The sequence below is a fragment of the Dermacentor variabilis genome, chromosome 6 (genome assembly GCF_050947875.1).
Source record: "Dermacentor variabilis isolate Ectoservices chromosome 6, ASM5094787v1, whole genome shotgun sequence".
NCBI lineage: Eukaryota > Metazoa > Arthropoda > Arachnida > Ixodida > Ixodidae > Dermacentor > Dermacentor variabilis.
In genome coordinates this window covers 128,584,649-128,608,012 of record NC_134573.1, presented here as the reverse complement: position 1 = coordinate 128,608,012, position 23,364 = coordinate 128,584,649, and the positions used below count along the sequence as shown (strand labels likewise).

General features: G+C 45.2%; 1 protein-coding gene across 3 annotated transcripts in view; it reads left to right on the top strand.

Moving 5' to 3' along the window:
• Positions 1 to 23,364, top strand: part of LOC142585204 (metabotropic glutamate receptor 5-like) — a 406,950-nt gene that overhangs the window by 370,243 nt on the left and 13,343 nt on the right. For all 3 annotated transcript variants that reach the window (XM_075695766.1, XM_075695764.1, XM_075695765.1), the window contains 6 exons: positions 555 to 787; positions 2,335 to 2,578; positions 13,078 to 13,252; positions 19,201 to 19,327; positions 20,455 to 20,776; positions 21,737 to 22,369. In XM_075695766.1, coding sequence (XP_075551881.1) covers positions 555 to 787; positions 2,335 to 2,578; positions 13,078 to 13,252; positions 19,201 to 19,327; positions 20,455 to 20,776; positions 21,737 to 22,369 — 1,734 coding nt within the window. The remainder of the gene's footprint in view (positions 1 to 554; positions 788 to 2,334; positions 2,579 to 13,077; positions 13,253 to 19,200; positions 19,328 to 20,454; positions 20,777 to 21,736; positions 22,370 to 23,364) is intronic.

Below are 23,364 nucleotides of genomic sequence, written 5' to 3'. Positions count from 1 at the left end.
AGGTGGCAAGATATATATATATATATATATATATATATATATATATATATATATATATATATATATATATGTTATTACGGTATTATCGGTAGATACCCGAGAGACGAGCCGCCGCGAGTACGACGACGAAGTGGGTCTGTGCCCTTGGCGCGAGAAAAATGTCAGCCTGGTGCTCTGGCTCCAGTCCAGTGTAAATAGCTTGTAAATAGCCTCTTCCGTCTGTATCTTTCTACACGTAACAATATATATATATATATATATATATATATATATATATATATATATATATATATATATATGTGTGTGTGTTTGTGTGTGTGTGTGTGTGTGTGTGTGTGTGTGTGTGTGTGTGTGTGTGTGTGTGTGTGTGTGTGTGTGTGTGTGTGTGTGTGTGTTTTTAAGCCATAATTTCCGACATAAAGTGTTAGAATGTAAAGTGAAGAAAGTGAAGAAAGTACTTCCTTCCCTTCCTTCTCTGTCTCTCTTTTGACGATGCGAGAAGGTGCGTGCATGGCTTTTGGTGGTTACCCTCATCTTGGCTTGTCATTCCGCAGCGACGGCTGGTCCGACCGGCAAGACGTGGTGAAGAACCAAGAGAAGGCGTCCGTCGGGAGCCTGTCCATCCGCTTCCACGCCAACTACGATCACGACTTCGACCGCTACTACTTCGGCCTGAACCCGTTCAGCAACGTGCGGAACCCGTGGTTTAAGGAATTCTGGGAAGTGCGCTTCAACTGCTCTCTAGGCGTCGGTCCGGGCTCGGCCCGCTACAACCGCACCTGCACCGGTTAGTACTTGACCCTATATTCTGAAAGATGCTTATCTCTGCATAGTTATGAGAAGGAGGAGGAGGAGGAGGAGGAGGAAGATGACCATAGCTACGGGCGGGCCTATCTTTTCGGAGGGGTGTCGGCAATTGCCACGCCCGGGCGTCCTCATTTTTTGAATTGCGGCGATAAACATGCTGCTGAGTTAATCGCGGCGTAGCCCTCTCCTCAGCACAGACGTCGCATCGCAAGATGACAGCTCTGGTAACCTCACCTCTGGGTAGCTGGCGGCGGGATTCGAATGCACAATCTATTGCAAACGCGATTTCTGGTTCTCAGTTTTGTATGTTGTATCAGTAGCCGGTCATTGAAGCAGAAAACATAAGTCAGTCCACCAGCCGCTTGCAAACAGCTGCGAACACTCGACAGACGGCGTGTCTGCTGAAATGCCTCGACAGACATTAATAACGGAACATTTTTAACCGTCAGTAACTGTGTTCCGCATTTCAAAATGCGTTAGGTGCAAAAAAGAGTCAACATTTGGTGTTTGCCAGTGATGCGTTGTAGGCACGGGGAGTTACGAACACACTGAAATCGTTATCTTGGCAGTTAATTGAGAACAGCCTTCTGGGTCCCGGAGACATGGAGGTTGGTATCGAGATTGACTTATTTCAATATATTGACACATCAGTACATCAACAAAAATGTACCTAAATGGTGAGGATAGTGGAAAAAAAAAAGTTGCATTTTAATAGCTTGATTAGCCCTGGCAGTATACGCTCACACTTTCAAAGGATATCTACGGTTTTGCTAAGTTTATTTCTTATGTAATGTGTGCGATGTTCCGAGCACATGTACTCGTGAAACACAACACCCACTATCTTTGCAGGCGAGGAAATTTTTATTCTAAAATTATTTAAACTTTAGGAATTAAGTATTTTGCATGATGTAGATTTGGCCCAGAAACAAACAGCTTTTGTTTTAGCACAATTATTGCATAGTGAACTCTTTACTGTCCAAGCGTGTAGTCTGTTAAATGTGTTATTTGCAGATGCTATGATGTTATCAGCATTCGTTCCTGAAAAAAAAAAATATATATATACCAACTCGTATCGTCTGCATAAATTACGTACTGTGCTGAGGTATGTGTACTTACGATCCGATTTATGAAAATGATAAACAGAAGTGGACCACAGCTTGCTGCCCTGAGGTAAGCCATATCTATTTTTTTTTCTAGCGCCGACAGTTGTTTCTTTGTAGACATACTTTGGTGTCGATCGGTCGAGTACTTTTCAATTCACATGCACACAATCGCTTTTGAAGTCGGCTTCTATCAGTGACTCGCACGTTACGAAAGCGAGAAAGACATGGGCGTTTCCGCGTGCGTTTTTTTTGTTGTTAGATTAGCAACCGCTTCTCATTATGTGTGTGATTGCTTCATGGTCTCCCTTGCACTGCTTTCATTTGAAACGCCAACCTACTCGCTCAACGTTTCACCTCAGTGAACTGATTTGTTTATTCCGCCTCACCTCAACATTGTAATTCTCCACTTTGTCCCACGTTCCAGGCAAGGAAGACCTCCGGGAAGGTCACAAACAGGACACGAAAGTGGAGTTCGTCAAGAAATCCATCTACACCATGGCATACGGCCTTCACAACATGCATCGCGACCTCTGCCCCAACACCTCCGGCGTGTGTCCAGCCATGGTGCCCGTCAATGGCTCCGTCTTTTTGCAGTACCTCATGAATGCCACGTTCGCTTGGAACAACGAGACAGTCTTCTTCCACGAGAACGGAGACCCGCCAGGGCGGTGAGCGAAGCTGCGAAATATCATCTCGATGCTTTCTAAAAAAACGCATGCTATATTGCAAGTACGTATGAGAGATCAAGTGGGCCTCGTGCTGTAGGTAAAGGTTAATCTTGTAGTTTAAAACTTGGAAACACCAATACAAATTTTATTTCCTAAATAAAAAACTGTCTACGTAAAAAACTATACGCCTCACAAATCCCACATCCTATGATCGGATGTGATACATAGGGATGGGTGAATCTTTGTATAAAAACAAATATTCTCATCTGCAATAATATTCTTCTATATCTAAATAAACAAATACTTATAACATTCAGTGCTATGTAGTTGAAAGTTGGACGTCCGATCGCTAAAATTTTGAAATAAAAACGTTTCGGCTCCAGTACGGGAGCCTTGTTCACTATCTACTATCTGATTGTGAACAAGATTTTGAAGGAAAGTTTCTGTGCTGGAGTAGAAGCGTCTTTTATTTTTTATTTTGTTATCTGGTCGGCGTCGAACTTTTAACTACTTACAATGTCTACTCCTGACCAGACGGCTTTCCATCAAAGTCTTGATTTCAATAATACCTTTCTTTTATATATAAAGCGTGCTTTCTTACAACACAGACATGCCAGTTGAGCAGCAAACTTGAAAGACAACAAAGTAATTCATTGGGTGAGACGGGGTTCAACATCTTGTAAAGGCAGCGCCAGCAGACGGGACTGAAAAAAAAAAAGTAAAAAAAAAACAAGAATACAAACAAACAAACAAACACGATTTTAGTAGTTGAACTGAAACTTGTATTGAAGAAACGCACATACATAAAGAAGCTATAGGCAACACGTGAAAGTGTAGAGGTGTGTATAGCAAAGTCTTAACGTGGAGAAGCAAGCACCGGGCTTCGCTAAAGAGAGTCGAATATTCAATTATTCAACGAATATGTTTTATCCTTATGTAACTTCTGCAAGAAAAATGGGTAGTGGCATACTAATCTAAAATGTAGTTTTGCCATTTTTTGTTGTTATTGGATCTTTTCCTGAGTGTATTCAAATGAGGCAAGAATCACTTCTCCCCAACGTGAGCACATAGAATCTGTGTCACTTATAATAGTATACAGTTGAGGAAACGAATTTAGCTCGATATATAAACACACCATCTTAACGGTGAATAAAGCTTGGTGCACAATAGCAGAGCTTGAAAAAAAATACAAAGAGACAACAACAACAACAACAACAACAACAAGAAAAGAACGCGTCGAGCACAAGGCACTTAACTATCCAGTCAAGAAGCTTTCATTCATTCAACGTGGCACCGAATTGATTTTGCTCGCAGTCCACTTGTTGGGAGCCCTACTAGGTAAGTGCGCATTGTGAAGCAACTAAAACATGCTCGATCAATGTATCAGCATAGGGATAGAGGTGTGGAATTGTTGCTTAGAAAAGTGTTTTGCATTGTTGTGCGCATTCTAGCCACCGGAAATGCTAATCTAGCGTAAAGTAGATGCAAATCTTCTTTGTGAAAAAATTCAGATGTTTTTCTGACGCACCGAAAGGATTCGTGGTTTAAAACGCTGTGTAATATAGGGGCGTGTCAAAGCAAACAGGCCAATGTACTAATAAAACCGCTGAGATGCGACTAGCGTGGAGTCAATCAGTTTGAAAGAGCGCGAACAGGGCAAAGTTCCTATTTCTTTGTGTCACTTCCCCTGACGTGGCAGTAGATGTGAAAGTTTGCTGTTATACGTTGTTTATACTTGAAACCTTTTAGAATGTACGGCATGGAGTGCTTGAATATATACTGGACATAAAGACGTAAAAGAAAAAAAAAAGACCGACACGGACGGTAACATTCAAGTTCTCTCTGACGTCATACGTTATAATTTGCTTTAATTTATTTATTTGTTTCACGCTAAGGACCAGGTGCTTTATAGAGGATAATGGGTACAAAATGCAAACAACAGCAAGCACAACAAAATCAAGGTAGTAATAATAAAAATGACGTTCAAGTAACACGTTAGTATACAATGCTGGCTGGTGCATCGGGAAAAAACGTTTTTTGTCACCAGCATATGCTATTATGTCAGCGGGAAGGTGGCTCCACTCAATTGCCTTGTCTGCTCATGCAGTGTTACCTTTTATCGAGCGAAGCTAGTCGTTCCAAATACAAAATGACGCATTATGTAAGAAAAAAAAATTATTTATGGTAAGTTATGCGTAATTTACTTGCTGTTGCTGTGTACATTACTTGTCTTTTAGTTTTGGTGTGGAATTAGTTTACTCACGTGACTGGATTTTATCTTTTTATGTCACTTGTCTAGTTCCTATTTTCTAACCTATTTCTTTGTTTCCTATCTTCTCCTCCTTTCGTTCCCTCCTCCCGAAAGAGTAGGCAGGGTCTGTGCCCCTCCCGGTGGCAGTTGTCAGCTTGCTCCCTCCCTGTTTCCTTTGTATACTTGTATGTTTGCGTAACTAATAATAATAATAATAATAATAATAATAATAATAATAATAATAATAATAATAATAATAATAATAATAATAATAATAATAATAATAATAATAATAATAATAATAATAATAATAATAATAATAATAATTTATTATCAAATCTGCAAGTATATGTACAGAAATCGGGTTCGCCTAAGCCATCACAGTGGCTTGTCACGCGAAACCCGGCAGTCAATAGCAAGACTCAGCCAGAAACTGACTTTTCTTTCTTTTGTAAGAAAATGAAATCAAAAAGACATTGAACACTTAAGGTAGCGAGTGATAAAGTACAAGGCCAAAAAAAAAAAAAGAATCACGAAAGAACAGCAAGAAAAAAAAAAAGAAGCGAAGAAACGACCAGAGCGAAGACATGCTTCAACAATGACAGGAGAAATAAAAATACGACGCCTATAATCATTCTGTGTACAATGCCCTTAAAGTTTTGCGAATGTCGCGTACAGACTTACAGGAAGAAATTTCAGAAGGAAGGGCATTGAATACATCTGGAACATAAAAGGCTCGAGTATATCTGCCAAATCTGGTTCGTGTGTGAGGAACTGAAAAAGCAGGTGCACGCCGTAAAGGACGGCAAGGCACAGCGGGTATTTTAAAGGTATCCGTCCAGAAGTGTTTCAGTACCACTGTTTGAACAAACAGTGAGCGCATGTTCGGCATTTTTAGCATCTGAAAAAGGTTCATCCCTTGTGGTCTGTATACGTCATAAGTAACACTTTTTAACATACACTTTAGCAACCTATTTACACGGTGATGCCAGGTACTAGAACAATGTACAAATGTTGTAATACCATATCTGAGCACACTGTAGGCTAACGAGTGGACCAAAAGTTTCCTAACAGACAAGGGTAAAAACACTTTGATGCGGTACAGTAAACAGACGATTTTACGAAGTTTGGCACATATGTAAGACAAGTGAGTAGAAAAACGAAGACTAGAATCAAACCATATGCCCAAATACTTCACAGAGTCCGAAAATTTTATTGGAGGGCAGGAACAATTAATACATTGAGAGCTGTGCAAATAAAGTGAAGAAGAAAGTGAAACACGTTTCAGAGGGCTATGGAAGCAAACCAACTTTGATTTAGAATGATTGATGTCAATTACATTTGCACCAAGATAATCCATTAATTTCCCGACGTCATTTTGAAGGATTGAGAATGCCTCTGGAAAATTCACATGTGTGGCTAAATTGCAGTATCGTCTGCATATTGAAATAACTTGCAGACAGATAGCACGTTGCACATGTCCTTGACGTATATATTAAAGAGTAAGGGAGACAGTATGGAACCTTGTGGCACACCGGCCTTCAGAAAAACACGGGAACTGCAAATGTCTGAAATGGAAACAATCTGGGAGCGATCTGAAAGGAAATTGCGTAGCAATCGGAAGAAAGGTCCTCGAAAACCTGAATTGTAGAGTTTCTCTAGCATAAGCGAATGGCATACCGTGTCAAAGGCTTTTGCCACATCTATATAAAGTGCGCAACATACAAGATTTTTTTCAAGTGAAGAAAATAAATGGTCACTCAATTCTTCTAACAAAGCCTGAGTGCCCCTTTCTTCAATAAAACCGTATTGACAGTCGGGAATAATAATAATAATAATAATAATAATAATAATAATAATAATAATAATAATAATAATAATAATAATAATAATAATAATAATAATAATAATAATAATAATAATAATAATTTGGAGTGGATTCAGTTATAGGGTGGCAATGTGTACTTATGTGACTGGTGACTGGAATTTCTGTTATGATTTCATTACTTTTATTATGATTTATTCCTTTTTTAAATTCCTATGTGAAAAGGAGTAGCCGGCGACAATGAAAAGCGACTACATCTCCTAAATGCCATATGGTAATAATAATAAAAAAACATTCCTAATTAGCGAAATCTGAAACGCCACGCGCTGACGCCGCGACTTCAGTGCTCCAGGCGTAGGAGTAAGAAATAAAGGGAGCCTGGGTTACGAAATCTAATTTTTATTCTGCTAACAAAATGTTCCTGTCATAAAAGTACCGCCAGGGAAGCTCAAGAAAAAAAAAGAACAAGAAAAGGAAAGCGCCCTACGCCCGACCTCATACCTAGCGTTAGTGTCTAATTACAATGCAGTCGAGCCTTCGCGCTTATCTCAAGTGCAGTGTAACGACCAGCTGAAGGTGCCTCACTGACCCAGGAATGTCAACAAGATCGCGAAAACAAAGAAGTGAATCCGAAACTCTGTCTCAGACGCAGGAAGAGAAAGTTCCCGAGGAGTAAGCCAGAATGATGGCCGCTTCGCCGCACGTCAACCCCATTCTGTGCTTGTCCGCCGTCCGTGACTAATTACGGCACCGTGTCGTTACTTCCAGACGCGCCATTTCCTGAGCCGAGAGCACACACAAACACATACACCAGCATTGTGCGCCCACCTATTGTTTTTCCCTGGCTTCTCGCTACCTATTTACGCTTCGTGTACCTGTCGTTGATGTGTCTTTGTTGCAGTCGCTTTCTTGAACCTTGTTTCGTTTGCACCGTGTGCTATTTTGTCCGGGCACCTAACGACACGTTTGCTGCTCAAGAGAAAACGAAAGTGAAAACCGTAGAGTCGCCTGACTTTTTTCTAGAAGTGTAGTCTGTCTGCAGTGTCTCCACTCGGCGTGTGTCGCTGCTAGCCCATAAGTTGACTTCTTCCGTCATTAAGTAGCCAGAGGCGAAGCCAAAGGTCGAGAGTCTCTATACAGGTAACGACGTTGACCTCTTTTCGCGGCAACTTCAAACACTTGTGGCGAGCAAATGCGTCGAGAAGCGCGGAGGGAAAAAGAAATCTGTTCTTTTCTTGTCCACTGCGATGCAATCGGAAATTCGGTGACCATTATCTTGAACAATGCTTCGGCAGTTGCTGCATTCTTTTGTTCTGTCTGCCTCGCCAGGAGAGACGACGACGAAGTGTCTTTTGATACAGCGCTGTTCTTTCTAGCTCCGGTTTATTTCTGTGAAAACCTAAGTTCATCCACTGGTCCTCGCTCCCTCCTCGGTCGTGATGGAAGTGGACGACCCTGCACATCTGCTGGCGATGGTGGCGTCAGCGGCGGCCGCCTCCAGGAAGCGGATCGATCAGCAGAGCGTGCTACGTGCTATTTTCACTCGAAGAGCTCGATGCTGCGCTGGCGACCTGCAGGCGTTCTTCGTCACCAGGACCTGATGGCATCACGTACGCTGCCCTATGCGACCTTGGACATGACGCACGTGATGAGCTGCTCAACTACTACAATGAGTCTTGGCAGAACGGCGCCGTTCCTAAACAATGGAAATCGAGCCGCTTCATCCCCATTCTGAAACCTGTAAAGTCTCCGCTTGAGATCTCATCATATCGTCCGATTGCGCTTTCGAGCTGCGTCGACAGAGTGATGGAAAGAATGATTCTTGCTGGATTGGAATGGTACCTAGAACGATTCAACATCTATGCGGACGCCATGACAGGCTTTCGTCGATGTCGCAGGTCCATCGACAACGTAATTGACATCGTAACATGGGTCCAAAATCAAAAAAGCCTCAAGCGCCTATCTGCGGCACATTTTTAGATATAAAAGGAGCATATGACAACGTCGCCCATGAGGTCATACTGAACTCACTTGAGGCTGTTGTAGTTGGTGGCCGGATATATAAATGGATTCGGGACTATTTAACTGAGAGGCGTTTTTTCTTACAGACCGAAGACTTCAGACCACTACATCTGCCGTGGTGTGCCGCAGGGTGGAGTGTTGAGCCCTATTTTGTTCACCCTCGTCCGGGTAGGACTAGCGGATTACCTACTGTGGACAGTTCATGTCTCAATATATGCCGACGACATTTGCATCTGGGCCTCTGCGGTGATTCGCCCTCAGCTAAGAGCCAGGCTTCAGCGGGTGGCAACCATGACGGCGTCTTATCTCCTAGAACAAGGCCTCAGTGTGTCTACTGAAAAGTGCGCATTACTTGGTTTTACGCACAAACAAATGTCATTATATCCTGTTTCCATCAATGGTCAAGCTGTATCTTATGTTAAGACGCATAGCTTTCTGGGCGTCATCATTGACTGCAACCTCTCGTGGAGCCCTCACTGCGTCTATCTGAAGAAGAAGTTAGTCGCCATTGCTCAGGTCTTCAAATTTCTCTGCGAGAAAAACTGGGGTGCACCAGTCCATTCTAGGTTGCAGCTGTACAGGGTTTTGTTTCTCGGACTCCTACGTTACAGCCTACCAGTGTTGTCAAATGCATGCAAGACGAGCTTTCACGCCTTGGAGAGCGTACAAGGTTCAGCCCTACGCACATGTTTAAGGCTGCCTCGGTGCACCTCAACATCAGCAACAATCGCCATCGCGGGAGATCATATAATCCAGACACATTTAGCTGTTGACTCTCTCAGAGCGCACATTCGCCATCTGTCAAGGATCCCCGACCATCATTTGGCCTCCCTATGAGCGGAGAGACCTCAAGCGACCTTTTCACGAGTGATTAGCGCTTATCAAGAGTGCATACCGGCATATTTTACACCGGCGGCGAAGCCTTCCTCTCCCCTGAGCTGCCTGCGTCAGCCTCAAGTGAATTTTGCTATTCCTGGAAATACAAAAAAGTCCGATCATCCAGCGCCGGCTCTGAAGCAACTTACGCTCCTATTACTGCACCAGATGTATCATGACCACATTCATATATATACCGATGGTGCGACCTCACCTACCAGCTCAACTGCCGCATTCGTCGTTCCAGCCAAGAACATTGCAGTTCAAATCAACTTGTCGCAAACGACTACATCTACATGGGCAGAACTTGCAGCTTTCCATGCCACTATGATGTACATCACCGAAGAGCCAACAGGGAAATGGGTCGTATTTTGTGACTCTAAGGCAGCCCTTCATAGCATCAAGTCTGTATTACGTCAAAGAACTTACGAGCAGATGATATCTGACATCAGGGAAGTGCACCACCATGCTCTGGAAAGAGGACACCGCATTACATTTCAATGGATCCCTGCTCACTGTGGCATCGTAGGCAACAACCTAGCTGACATGGCTGCCCTGTGTGCCCACGAAGATACCAAGACACGTTCAACACCTTTGGCAAGGTCGGACGCTGCCAGGGAACTTCGCCTACATGCACGCAAAAAGTCACAAGATCTCTGGATTTCAACTGCCTTCAATTGCAGATTACGTAAACTGGACCCCACGCTACGGCTACAATTGCCATCTAGCCTTTCCCGCGGCGAAACAACCTTCTTGTGTCGCTTGTGGCTGGGAGTGGCGTTCACGAACGCATGCTCCTACCGTACGGGAATGGCCTAGAGCCCGATGTGCGACTCCTGTGGGTGCGAGGAGATCATCGAACACCTATTGTGTATCTGCCCTGGCTACGATGTCCAACGCCTCTCTCTGCGGGCAACTTTACGCCGACTGGACTCGAGACCGTTCACCGAGTCAAAGGTACCGTCACTGGCTCGAAAAGCGATTCGTGCACTTGTGCAGTACTTGAAGAGCACCGGCTTAAGAGACCGTTTATAGTGTCCTTGTGTGTGGTGTCCCTCCCACACGTACTGAGTGCTTACTCTCTCTCTTTTTCTTCCTCTTTTTATCCCCATTTCCTCCACTCTCAGTGTAAGGTAGCAAACCGGATGCTGTTCTGGTTGACCTCACTGCCTTTCCTATCCTTGTTTCCTCTCTCTCGCTCTGCCTCGCCAGTTCAGAACAGTCGGTGGCATTCTGAAGGTAATCGCTAGAGCGTTGACTTCTTTGTTCACGTTGGGTCGCAAAAGGGCAGTTCGGAAACAGAAAGAGCACGAGAAGATCGCTGAACGGGCGCTCGCGTTATCGTTGTTCCTAATACGACATCTTAGTTTTCGTCCATTGTCGCAGTAAATGACGATGTTCGCAAAAAATAATGTTGGCAAAACTCCTAATTCTCTGAAATTTTCACGCTGTAAGAATCACTTATTAGTGCTGAGGAATCCAGTGTGGAATGCGCAAGTTGTGAGCGGCACAAAATTTGAAGCGTTCGATTGTATCCCCTCCGATGTAACTGAGACAAGCTCGGATGAATCGAAAGCGTTTGCGATAGAAGACTCTGAATGCTTAGCGGTTTGTGCAGAGCTCTTTCTTTCGAAACCTACCCTGTCGTACCTATGAGTACAACTAAGGTCCTACGGCGAGCTATTGAGAAGGTCACTGATTCATTCAAAGAGTTTACCGTCCCTAAGTATCACTTGGGCTGCAGGAGAACGCTTAGTGCACGGACGTCCTTGAACCATTTCGTTCGATTCATGTGGCGTTGTTTACCATGCACCAAAAGCGCGGTGCACGAGGGTTCTCACTTCGCACCCGGGCCCTCATAAAAATGCAGCAGCCACTTCAGGAAGTCGAACTTACGACCTCAGTATGCTAGCAGTATGCTACCACCACTTCATTACCACGACAGGTTGTGTTACATAAGCTTTCTTTAAATATCAACATTTGCCAAGCAATTAAGGAAAGCAGAGACTAGCCGAACCTCAGGCTATTATAAAGGAAGAAAGCCGCCACTTTTGTACCAGTTCCACCATTCGGATCATTAGATGGTGCGCGAAATATCTGAGAATGCAGTATCGAACTTCGCCCTCCAGTTAAAGACCATAAATTTCAAGTACGGAAACTAACGTATCGTTTTCTTTCTATGTTTAAGCAGTTTCTGTGCACATCAGTATTTCACACTTCATGTGCTCCTCTAACCCTAACTATAACTAAACCTAAGTCATTCTGCGCGCCTCTTGTTTCATTGTTTATCACTGGCGAGCACGAAGTTAATCGTGCAGGAACGGCGCTGTAGTTTATCACTAACCAGTCGTTATACTGCTAGCGAAAGAAGAAAGTGTCCAAGGAGGCGATGTACTTTTCTTTTACCCAAAGCGAATGCGACAGCACGGAGGAACCAAATGTCGCGGATTCGTTTCCTCGAAGGCGTGCTCATTGGAGCGTGCGTGAGTCGGTTCGGCTTCCGCAAAAATTTCGACCGGCTGCCGTTTGCTGGCAATGAAACGCCGGCGGCATAATCGTCACGGATGGTTCGCAAAAAAGAAAAAAAAAGAAAAAAAAACAATCTGCACAGAAGATGCTTTCCCCAAGGCAGAAGTAAACTCGCCTGCTTCGGAAATATTTTTGCCTCAATCGTCGACGCCAAGTGTAGAGTCAGAGGCAGAACCACAGCCGGCGGCGGGTTTACGCACCTCCTTCGAACGACTTCGCAGCCGTTTCAAGACTTTCGGTTGCTACCGCCAGCTGCAGAACAGCGCTGATTTCAAATCGCTTAACTCTTCAGCTTCCCGCGTCTCTTTCGCGTCGTAGTTAGTGCCGGCTGCTGTGGACGTTTTCACGAAGACTAAACACAGCTTTTGACGCTTTCCGCACGGCAAATTTTGTCAATCTTTAATTCATGATTAACTCCTTTGTGTTTTCGTCCTTGCATTCCTCGTCGCATTCGCTTTCCTTTTCATAGTTTTTCGATTTTTTGTAGGAATTTCTTTTTCTAGCAATCGCCTGTTACAGCAACCTTGTCTACAAGGAAAATATAGTAACTTGATTTACTTTTCTTTATTTTTGGTCACCGAGGGTCATCCTTACGCTACGCGTGATAATTACGCAGTACTGCAGACGAATGCAAGCAAAGCTAATCCAGAACGTGTTCTTGCTTCTATATTAGAGTTAGCCATCGCTCACAATGACCACTACAGATTCTGAATAAAGGTACACGTATTCAGCAATACGGAGTGTCGCTACATTGCGTGAATGCTAATCGCATTAGCGTCGACAGTGCTCTTGTCATGGGTTCTGCCGGATTTTTTTCATCGAGATCAGTCCTAGGTAATAAACTACGCACGTTTTCAAACTGTACCCATGCTTGTAAACGCATCTACGCGCACAGTGCAAGGCGCGCTAATTATAGATATGCGATAGAACGATCCTTCCTTCGGGCTGTCATTTCAGCGCATGCAACTGGTTCCCGTTCCGCATTCGTTTATGCAGGTACGACCTAATGAACTACCAACAGCTGGGTGAGCACCACTACGACTACGTGCAGGTTGGTTCGTGGGTCAACGGTGAGCTCACCATGACTGGCGAGGTGCAGTGGCACCAAGCACAACGAAAGACGCCGCCCGTCTCCATATGCTCGCTACCCTGCGAGAAGGGAAAGGTCAAGGTACGTCAGTCTGTCATGAACGCGGCGATGATTTTCTTTGTTTAGTCGAAAGGACGGTAAGACAAGCCCACCTCGTCACCTCACAATACTGATGGCTATTCATATTAATACAATGACCTCGCTCTCGGCAACAGACCTTCTGCGGCGATATTACTTGAGGTTGACGCCGTCTGGTTAACTTTTTTTTTCATAATAGAGGGAACATCTGACACAAGAATCCCATTTTCTGACGAATACGAGTCTGGTTACCGAAACCTTGGCGTCGAGCAAAGGTGACCTAAACACCCCTTTCTTGTTCCTCGATGTGATGGCAGTAGTGATGGTGTTAGTTAAACCTGAGCCTGACAATCTCTATAACACTCGTCTGCTCGTCTTTTGCCATGTCACTCAGCCGTATCACCAAACGTCGAAATAGCCGCTGTGTCTTGGGAAAACAACGTGAATACCTAACACTTCCTTCTACGAATTGCGGTAACCTAGTGTCTACGACGTTGCGCTGCGGAATTCGAGGTCGCGTGTTCGACCCCTGCCATGGTGGCCGCTTTTATCCTGTCAGCTTTTCTAGAAATCTGCACACAGAGAGACACCACGTTCCCACTTTGATGTTGCACTTGTTCGCAAAGTAGCTGCAGCGTCTGCCATGTCACCTCTGTGCATACCCCCCTGCAGCCATTGCAGACACCGCATTTCCCCCTCTGAACAGTTGTGATTTACAGCGTTACGCGCGAGCAGTCAGGTTGCACTCAGCCACAGCGACATCACGAGGCTCGCATCATTTCGAGACGCAATAAGCGCGAACGAGTTTGGTCAGAACGTCCCTATGCCCCTCCAAGATGTCCCTATGCATACCGTTTTCAAATGACCCCGAGAAGATGCTAATCTCTTCAAGTGCGCACCGATCAGCACGGACACGGAACCGCGCAAATCGCGTACTTTCGGACAGGTGCTCTCAACGATCTTCTCTGAACAGCAGAGCAGAACGGGTCATTTTCAAAAGCGGCACTTACTTCAAGACACTTTCGTCAGGCACTGTTTGTAATTTCTTTTGTGGCTCATCTCTAGCGTGAAGTGTTTCTCGATGACCGCTCTCGTGCGCGGGAATTCGCTATTAACGACCTCGTTAAACTATTTCTTAAGCTGTGTTTCAAAGATGGTGTACAAATGGCAGACGGGCCTCGGGGCCACGATGTGCCGTCAGCGCAAGACTGCTGCTAATTGTATTTCTTCTTTTTTTGCTTTCTCGTACAAGGTGTGCTTCTTCGCCTTCTTTCTTCTTTTTCTCTTCTATTTGCTAGTCTCTCAATTCAGCTAACGCAAAGCAACATAGGTGATCGCATCAATCCTTTTGCACACCCACTTTTCAGCTTCTTCAAAATAAGTTTGTTTTACTCTTAGTAGAATTAAGTGAACCTTTCCTGTGCGCACAGCTTCGGTCCATACTTTTAATTTCACTTTACCGTTTTTTTTCCACGACCTTATGTTATACTTGCATTAATGTGTATTAAACGCCGCCTTAACCCTTAATTCGTATTTATTTTTTCTCAGAGTGTGAGCTGCTGTGATTTCCGTAAGGGTTCTACAAGTGCAACGCTTTCGATCAAAAAATTCGGACGACGCTTAAGCGTCGCCTTTAAGAGTGGAACGCAATAGCGTTCAAAGACCCCTTACCGCTTTTCATTATTCCCGGCAAATGCAGCTCATGTAACCGCAACGTTTACCGGGAAACGCTGTCTGCGAACGCTATGCACAAAGGCGAGCTGTCTGGTAGAAACGCGGCCTCTTGCGTGGGTCGATCTCCTATTATTGTTTCGCACTTTTAATATTTCAGTCTTAGAAGAGCTAACTGAAAGAAGATGCGTTGTCGGTGTTTTTTTTTTCATTACATTTGTTTTGGTCTGCCGTTCTCGAGATTCCGAGAAACATCTTTGTAAAGAGTGAAAGACAAGGTGTGAGCAACTTTGGTGGTAGGGAAGGGGTTGGGCATGGGTGGTTCGGAATTTGGTTCGAAATTGTTTTGCCGAGGCCACGTGCGACGTTGAACGTCGACGCCGGAGTTTCTGCGACACGGTCTGCTTAACGCTGTCGCGTCGAAACGCGTCTACATTGCACAAGTTGGCACTTGGATCTGCTGCAGCCGTCGGGAACACGCTCACGTTCACACGTAGATACTGAAACGCACGCGCAGACACACGCGCGAACCTGTGCGGAGACACGCTGAAACACATGCCATTACAGGGAGATTTCAGCGCTTCGTGAGCCGCACTGTGTTCTTATGGGCGTTGCGGCGGAAATCCTGGGCGTTATGAAAGCTTCTTCGTTCACGTTATCTGGCACACTCTGCAAATGCTCACAGCTAACTTGCCTGCGCTACAGCTACACAGTGATACAGCCACACCAGTACGCTAAGATCACCGCGTTTTGCACCGTCCTAGACCGTAGGCGGCACGAGCTTGTACTTGTATCCGGCGCGCGTGTTCCTAAAAATACCCGAGCGCGCCACCGAAGCGCTACCGCCTCACGCCTTAATACGCCTGGGTGCTTTCGAGAACCTCACCTCGCCTTACTTTATGCGTGCGGTTATTGTAACACGAGCGCTCTACGCCACAGACGTCTTTCTTTCTATCCTTCTTTGTTTCTTTTTCTTTCTTCGGATCAACGTCGTACTCAAAGTGTGCAAAAAGACAGGCCAGGCTGGCGAACACTCACAGCACGGCGAGGACCCCTCGGGCTTTATTCCGTGCTCGAGATGAAAATCCTGCCACGTGTGGGTCAGTTCGGTAATGATGTGGAAGGAGGTGACTTTTGGAGGATATTTTTCGCCTATTTTTCTTTGTTTCTTTTTTTAGGTACCTGCTCTTGTCTGCTGAACGCGTCTCTGTAAAAAAAGTAATCGTTTCGAGAAGTAATTACAGATAACAAAGAAGTCGGGTAAAATCCGCTGAATGACCTCGTCCTGTGCTATCCGTACTGTGGCGCCAGTTTTCGACGGAAGCTCTGTCTTTTTTTTTTTTTTTAGTTACCAACGTTTGACTTCTTCGCTCGTTTCCTGTGAGTGGCTAAGAGATGGGAAGTCCGGATTTAGAGATTTTCTGGACGTTGACTCGAGTGTGGTCAACCGAAGATGGCGGGTTTAGAAGTAAAAAAATATGAGCCTTTCTTTGATAAAATAATAGTAACAGCACACAGTGAACACGTTCCAGCTTGCCAAGAAAAACGGTACGTCCTTGAAACAGGCAATAACTGAAAAGAAACGACATAATACTTGTAATTACAAAACCAGAATAGATCTTTTTTTTCTGCAGAGACTTTAACAGGAACGAAAATAAAACACAAAGTTTCGAAGTTAGTATGGAATCGTTCCTGGCAAAGTCTAATGCAAAAGATAGTACAATAACGTATTGTTCCTTTTGAAGAAGGTAATCTGCCCCTTGCTTAAATATACCACGAGTGTTTTCATTCTCCTACTGCATATCATTTATATATTGTTATTTTTGCTATGAGAAAAGGAGTAGCCATCGCCATTATAGGGCGACTACATCTGTTTCTTTTATTTTCATTTCAATAAAAAACAAGCTAGCGTAACCCCGATATTTAAATATGCGCCTTAACTTGACGCCACGACTTCACTTGGCCAAGTTAGGCACAGTATAACGCCAGATGTGATCGTGCCCAATATGCTCATTGCGTTTCCTTCGGCGCGTTCACGTCAGGCGTTACCTTGTGCCGGACTTATTAAAGTCAAATCGTAGCTCCAACTTAACGCGTTTTGCTAACTACGGGTGTAAGTATTTTGTGTTTTACAAATCTCAAGATAGAATACGCATTTTTAAAAAAAGCGCACCCGGCTCCCAGAGACTTGTACAGCGCACCTTGTCACTTGGAAAAGCAGCTTAGCTCAACATGGCTGGCGTAAGACATCGGCTATAACGTTACAGATCACTCGTTCATAAGTGCCCATTCAGAGACGAGTGTTACCGAGAGTATCACTAAGGAGGTAGCCTAGAAAGACCAGCGCGCTCCGAAAGTGCAAGAATAAAGTATAATTAAATTCTGGGGTTTTACATGCCAGAAGAACGATACGATTATGAGGCACGCCGTAATGGACGACTCCGGATTCATTTTGACCAGCTGGGGTTCTTTAATGTGCGCTCAATGCACTCCGTAAAAGCGAGAATTGTACTTGGTAATGCTGTGTTATTTGTCCTGAATTTTACCACCGTGAAGCGGCACGTACTGATTTACAACTGGTCGCAGAAGAACGCGAACAGGAAATAAAACAAACTACACGAAAAGACGATGCACATCAGATGAGAACATGGCGGCTGACGAGCGCCGTCTAGGAAGTGACGGGAGTCACGTGATTTCACGCTAGACGTCACGCGTCTCTCCTTTACGATCTGTATGCTTAATAAAGAATTCAGTTTTTTTAAATTAATTTCAGCATAAAACAGCATGTTTGCCACTCCCGCAGTTCGCTGGTTCTGCATGACTGAAGCTCAACGCTCGCACTAATTCGCCGTGCCACTTTTAAGCTACTAATATTGCCTACGAAAATTTTAGCTCACCTCGTTTTTTCACAATGTAAGCGCAGCAGGCGTATTACCCCTGGAGTCGCAGTTTATATACAAGTACAGTGAAACGCCTTTATAACAAAGCGTTTAGAAATTTCAAAATTCAGCGTTATACGAGTCACTTCTTTGTACATATTGCGCCCCGTACCGCTAGCAGTAGAGTTAGCTGAGCGCGTTTAACAAAATAAAACGTTTCCTTACCGTAAATGCAAGTGTACGCAGCGAAAGACTTCGCTAATTTTCTTCCGCACACTTTGACGGACCGTACGAATGGTGCCAAGCTTATGTGTCACGCTCAGGCTACAAACTTGGGAGCGACGCAGGTACAGCTGCAGAGCTTCGAATGCCTCCATTGCCGTCAAAGTTCTCGGATCTTCGGTAGCCTGTTCAACGTTGTCACATTAATCAACCTTCGCTCCTTCCCGTAATTCTTGGCTTTGGCGACGTTATCGTCACTTTCGAACAGATCGTCACGTCGTTATCAATTGCGACGTATCCGTCAGCTGGGACGCCCCGCTGCTTTGTTGTTGCAACAAATGGCGTGCGAGGTGAGCGATTTCTGAAGCCGCACACCACAGGACTGGAATACTGGCTCTCGTTACGCTCATCGAGTGCGTGGATAGTGCGAAGTGCAGCTGAGCGGAAGCTGCGGCGGACAGCTGTGGCGCTGCTGTACGTGCGTTCATTGTAAAGCAACAACCCAATATTTATGGAACCACGAATTTGTTCGTTGTATAAGCAGCTTCATTGCAGCGATTTACGCTACAGAGTCATTCGTAATAAACGCGTAACGTACAAAGTCGGCCAGTACACACGGGATCCTTCGTCGTGCAAGTAATTTCGTTGTAGAAGGGTTCGTTGTACAGACGTCAGGCTGTGTGTAAGAATATCGCGGAGCCATCATTATTTACTAAACATCACTACATAGGCTTCTTTCAAACAGCACGAGAGCTCTTATTATTGTTTTTATTCTTTTGGCTCTCAGACATTGCTTCCGTATATTGTTCTAGTTACAAAATGTTTGGGCTTTGTACTTTTAACGCATCTTTTGCGCAACACTGTTTTCGATGCTGCCGTTCTTGTCGCGTAATGGGGGATGTCTTGTTGCCATTGTACTTCCAATGAGTTACATTGTTTTTTTTAGTAACAAGAAAAGTACATTCCACAACCATCCTCTATCAACGGGCCCTCAAGGTGTGTTTATAACCCTATATGATCCTCGAAACGCAAGTAAACTTCAACTGAGTTGAGTTGAAGGTGGTCGGGGAATTATTACGACGTAAGTGTTAAGCAGGAAGTCAAATTAAAAGTAGAACTAGGATGCCACGGAGAGCGTACGTGTAATTACAGCAAGACCTCCTCGCTATATTCTTTCAGAGCATCCACTCGGAAACGATGAAGTGTTGCTGGAACTGCGTGGCCTGCAAAGAGAATCAGTACGTCAAAGACGATTACACCTGCTTGGACTGCGAGAGGGGTTGGTGGCCCAACGAGAACCTCACGGGTGAGGCTTCGTTGCAACTTCCATGGGAACTAATTAACATCTGCAGATCAGAACCACCTGCTTGGCAGGTTAAGAACACTTTGTGTTTGTTTTTTTAAAATGTTTACCACTCACAGCAATCATACAGGCGTATCGATAATCACACTGTCAAAAAAATATAATAAAAATAAATTGTTTAGGTGGCTCTTCAAGCGGTTGTTCCTACATATATCAAGGTTTGAGGATTGAGAACATTTGTAAAGAAGAGATATTAAGGAAGAAACCAAGGTGTTACTGCGTTACACGTTTAAATAATCAAATAAAGAGCAGTCTTGGAATCATCTGTGAGCGTTGAGAAGTGCTGGTAAAAACACAGATGTGTTTTTACCAGCACTTCTCAACGCTCACAGATGAAACCTTTCTTCATTATCGTGCGTTAAATCTGCATGTTCAAGCGTTACCCTTTGGTCTTCCTTGGGCATAAAAATAAACATTACATGAGATTACACGTTGCATAAGTAGAAGATAAACGCAATTGTACCCATCACGGTTGGTTGTGTGGCATTTAGTTAACCACTACATTAATGTTTCGCTTCACGCAGAGTCCATAATAAGCGTTGAAACTGCACAATTTCGTTCGAACCAGTGCCCTTGTTGTTTCGGCTGCTTACAAGCAGCGTTAAACAGCAGCTGTAGAAAGGCGGCCTCAAGTACTGGCGAACCAAAATGTTCGCGATTTCAAAGTGTTGACTTCACCATGTTTCCGTACTACACGACAAGCGATAGGAGTAATGGTTGCGTTGTTAGCGTTCACATGAGAAGCTGCCATTCATCTTTGAGGCGGCATTTCCTCACGAAGCTTTCTATTTGCCTTTTTTTTTCCGGTTTTCTTCACTGTCTCGAACGCGACTCGAGCTTAGCAGGGCGCTCATCTCGCACCGCGAATTGTGAAGCTGCGTGTCGTTCTTTACGAGGCATTACGTGCATGACATCGCAATTTACTTTCAGAGCTTTGTATACACGTGTTATAGCATTGCACTTAGCTGCATAACGTCATACATGTATACGTACATACCGACATGCAAAACTTTCTTTCTTTCTTTTAACTCTCGTACTGGTTAATTTTAATTTTTTGTTGTGTTGTTAAGGCTGCGTGCGCATCCCGGAGGAGTACATCCACTGGACTGACAGCCAATCACTGGCAGCCATGAGCATAGCCTGCCTGGGACTCATGGCCACGCTGGCCGCCATGATCATCTTCATCCGCCACAACGACACGCCAGTGGTGAAGAGCTCGACGCGCGAGCTGTCCTACATCATACTGGTCGGCATGTTCCTGTGCCACGGGACCACGTTCGCTCTGCTGGCCAAGCCCAGCGCGCTCACCTGCTTCATCACGCGCGTGCTGCCCGGCCTCAGCTTTGCCATGATCTACGCGGCGCTCGTCACCAAGACGAACCGGATCGCTAGGTACGTTGTCTCGCTACTCCTCGCTGTTCTTTCGATGCCTTCGTGTCTCGAGTTCGTAAACATTGAACGTCCGACTCTAGATTTCTGGATTAATGGCCCGCGCAAGAGCAATTATCTATGCTCATTCCTGCTGGCGACGAATGGAGTAAGTACCGCTGGAGACAGAATTTTTTGAATACCTGATGCCGTGATTAGGAATTAAAATTGCAGTCATGTCGGTTAGAACGTGGCCCGGAAGTGGCCTTGCGGTAAGTCCACTGAATCAAAAGAAATACTACAAAAAAGAAAGAAAGACTATATTGAACCTGTGCGAAAGCGCACGCTCTATCTCTAAGCTCTGAGCTGTGGAGCTAGGTTGCGAGGCTGCCGAATTGTTTTTCGGGGCTTACGTCGTGCGCAAACTTTTGTTCTAGATAGCAAATTATAAAAGGTCACAAGCCTGGTCGGGGGATCAGCGCTTGCTGTTGCTGACACAAAAACTTCTTGTGGCTGCACTGCACAAAAGCTAAAACTACAAAAAGTCAAGTTTCGTTTCAACAAGCTTAGGCTTTGTGATTCCAAATAGCCGAACAGGTTTTGTTCTGCTTTCTTAGCGGGCACCACACTGAGATGTCAGGTAAGCTTTATTATGTGTCAAGAAAAACTGGGTTGTAAATCCCAACGGGTTGCGATTTTACGTGAGTTACTGATAATACCTATACTGCTTAACTTCATCATCGCAATGATGTCTTGCAAGATTTTTATTCTCCGTAAGCAAGATATTTACGCTCACCAATCACTGACAGTGGCGAAAAATTCGGATAGCTTAACTAAGTCGCGGAGTGTAAACGTTCACGTTTCTTCTCGAAGCAGGGTCAGCGCACTGAAAATTTTTTGCCGCGCAACATTGCTTCCGCGAATGCTAGCGTGAGCACATAGTGCTATGTCCCCCCAGAGTACAGCGCCACTGTCGACTTGCAGGATCCTGGCCGGTTCCAAGAAGAAGATCATCACCAAGAAGCCTCGATTCATGAGCGCAACCGCCCAGGTGGTGATCACGTGGCTGCTCATCTCCGTCGAGGCGGCCATCATCGGCGCCATGGTGGTGCTCGAGCCCCCCGACAGCATGTTCGCCTACCCGGCGCTGGACCGCGTCAAGCTCATCTGCAACACCACCACGCTGGGCATCATCGCGCCTCTGGGCTTCGACTTCTTCCTCATCGCGATGTGCACGGTGTACGCCGTGAAGACGCGCAACGTGCCGGAGAACTTCAACGAGGCCAAGTTCATTGGCTTCACAATGTACACGACTCTGGTGATCTGGGCCGCGTTCGTGCCCATCTACTTCGGCAGCAAGCACAAGGTGATCACGCTCTGCCTCTGCATCAGCTTCTCGGCCGAGGTGGCCCTGGTGCTCCTATTCATGCCGCGCGTCTACATCATCCTGTTCCGGCCGGACAAGAACAACCGCAGCGCCTTCACCACGTCCAAGGACGTGCGCTGCCACATTGGATACATGAACTCGAACATGGCCGCGGCGACGGCCGCCGGTGCCTCGGCCGTTTCCAGGAACTCGTCGCACTCGACGTCAGAGTTCTCCATGGAGTCTCCCAGGTAAGCACCGTCAGTTTGGTCCATTTAATGTGTTTGTTTGGTCACGGAGTTTTGGTGTGCACTGAGGAGAATGCAGGGACAACGTGGCGACAATTAGTACATGACCGGGGTAGTTGGAAATGTATGGGAGAGGACTTTGCCCGGCAGTGGGCGTAACCAGGATGATGATGGTGACGATGATGATGATGCTGATGAGAAGAAGAAGAATGTGCTCCTTAAATCAGCTGGATAGTCGAAAAGCCAAGAGCCCTTTATGTAGACGGAGCACGCTGCGTCGCTGATGTGGACGGCGTGGCCAGGAGAGCGGAGAGAAGCGCGTGAGCTGACAGCGGCAGTGTTCCACAGTAACCACTGTCGGATTTGCATCCACGTTTGTGTGGCGTAACGTTCAGAACCTAACGAATTGCGGTTCATTGCAGCGGCCTTGCTGTCAACGAAGACAACTTTGACAGGCCAGATGTTCCACGCACTTTTTCAAAACATCTGTTGCCGCCAGCTTAGCCAGTTAAGGCACACTGAAAGTGAGGTACCATAGCGGAGTGACTGACCGTAAATAAGTACCCGACTTAATTATCCTGAACGTGTGTTGTGCACAGCTTCGTGGCATATGCGCTCTTCCTACCATTTTTATGACCTCTGTTTAAGCATACACTGGTACCTGTAGAGGACTCGCGCATAGTCCTTCTTAATTGTGCATAAAAGCACTACACAAGATAAAGTATCCTTGGAAAGCCCTTGGAAGATGCAAACGGAGTCCTTATAAATCGCACATTACAAACACAACGCACGCGAAAACTGAAACAAGTCGCGAATGGGACCGTCTCTGCATGCGCATAAGCACAAACACATGCTTTAAGTTTTGCGTAACGCAGATATCCAAATGTAGGCAATCGTAGACATATCTGTGCAAATACAAAATACAAAAAGATACCCGTGCGTGCACAACATAGGCACTATTTCGGAGACAAATCCACAAGTACGATGTTTTACCGAAA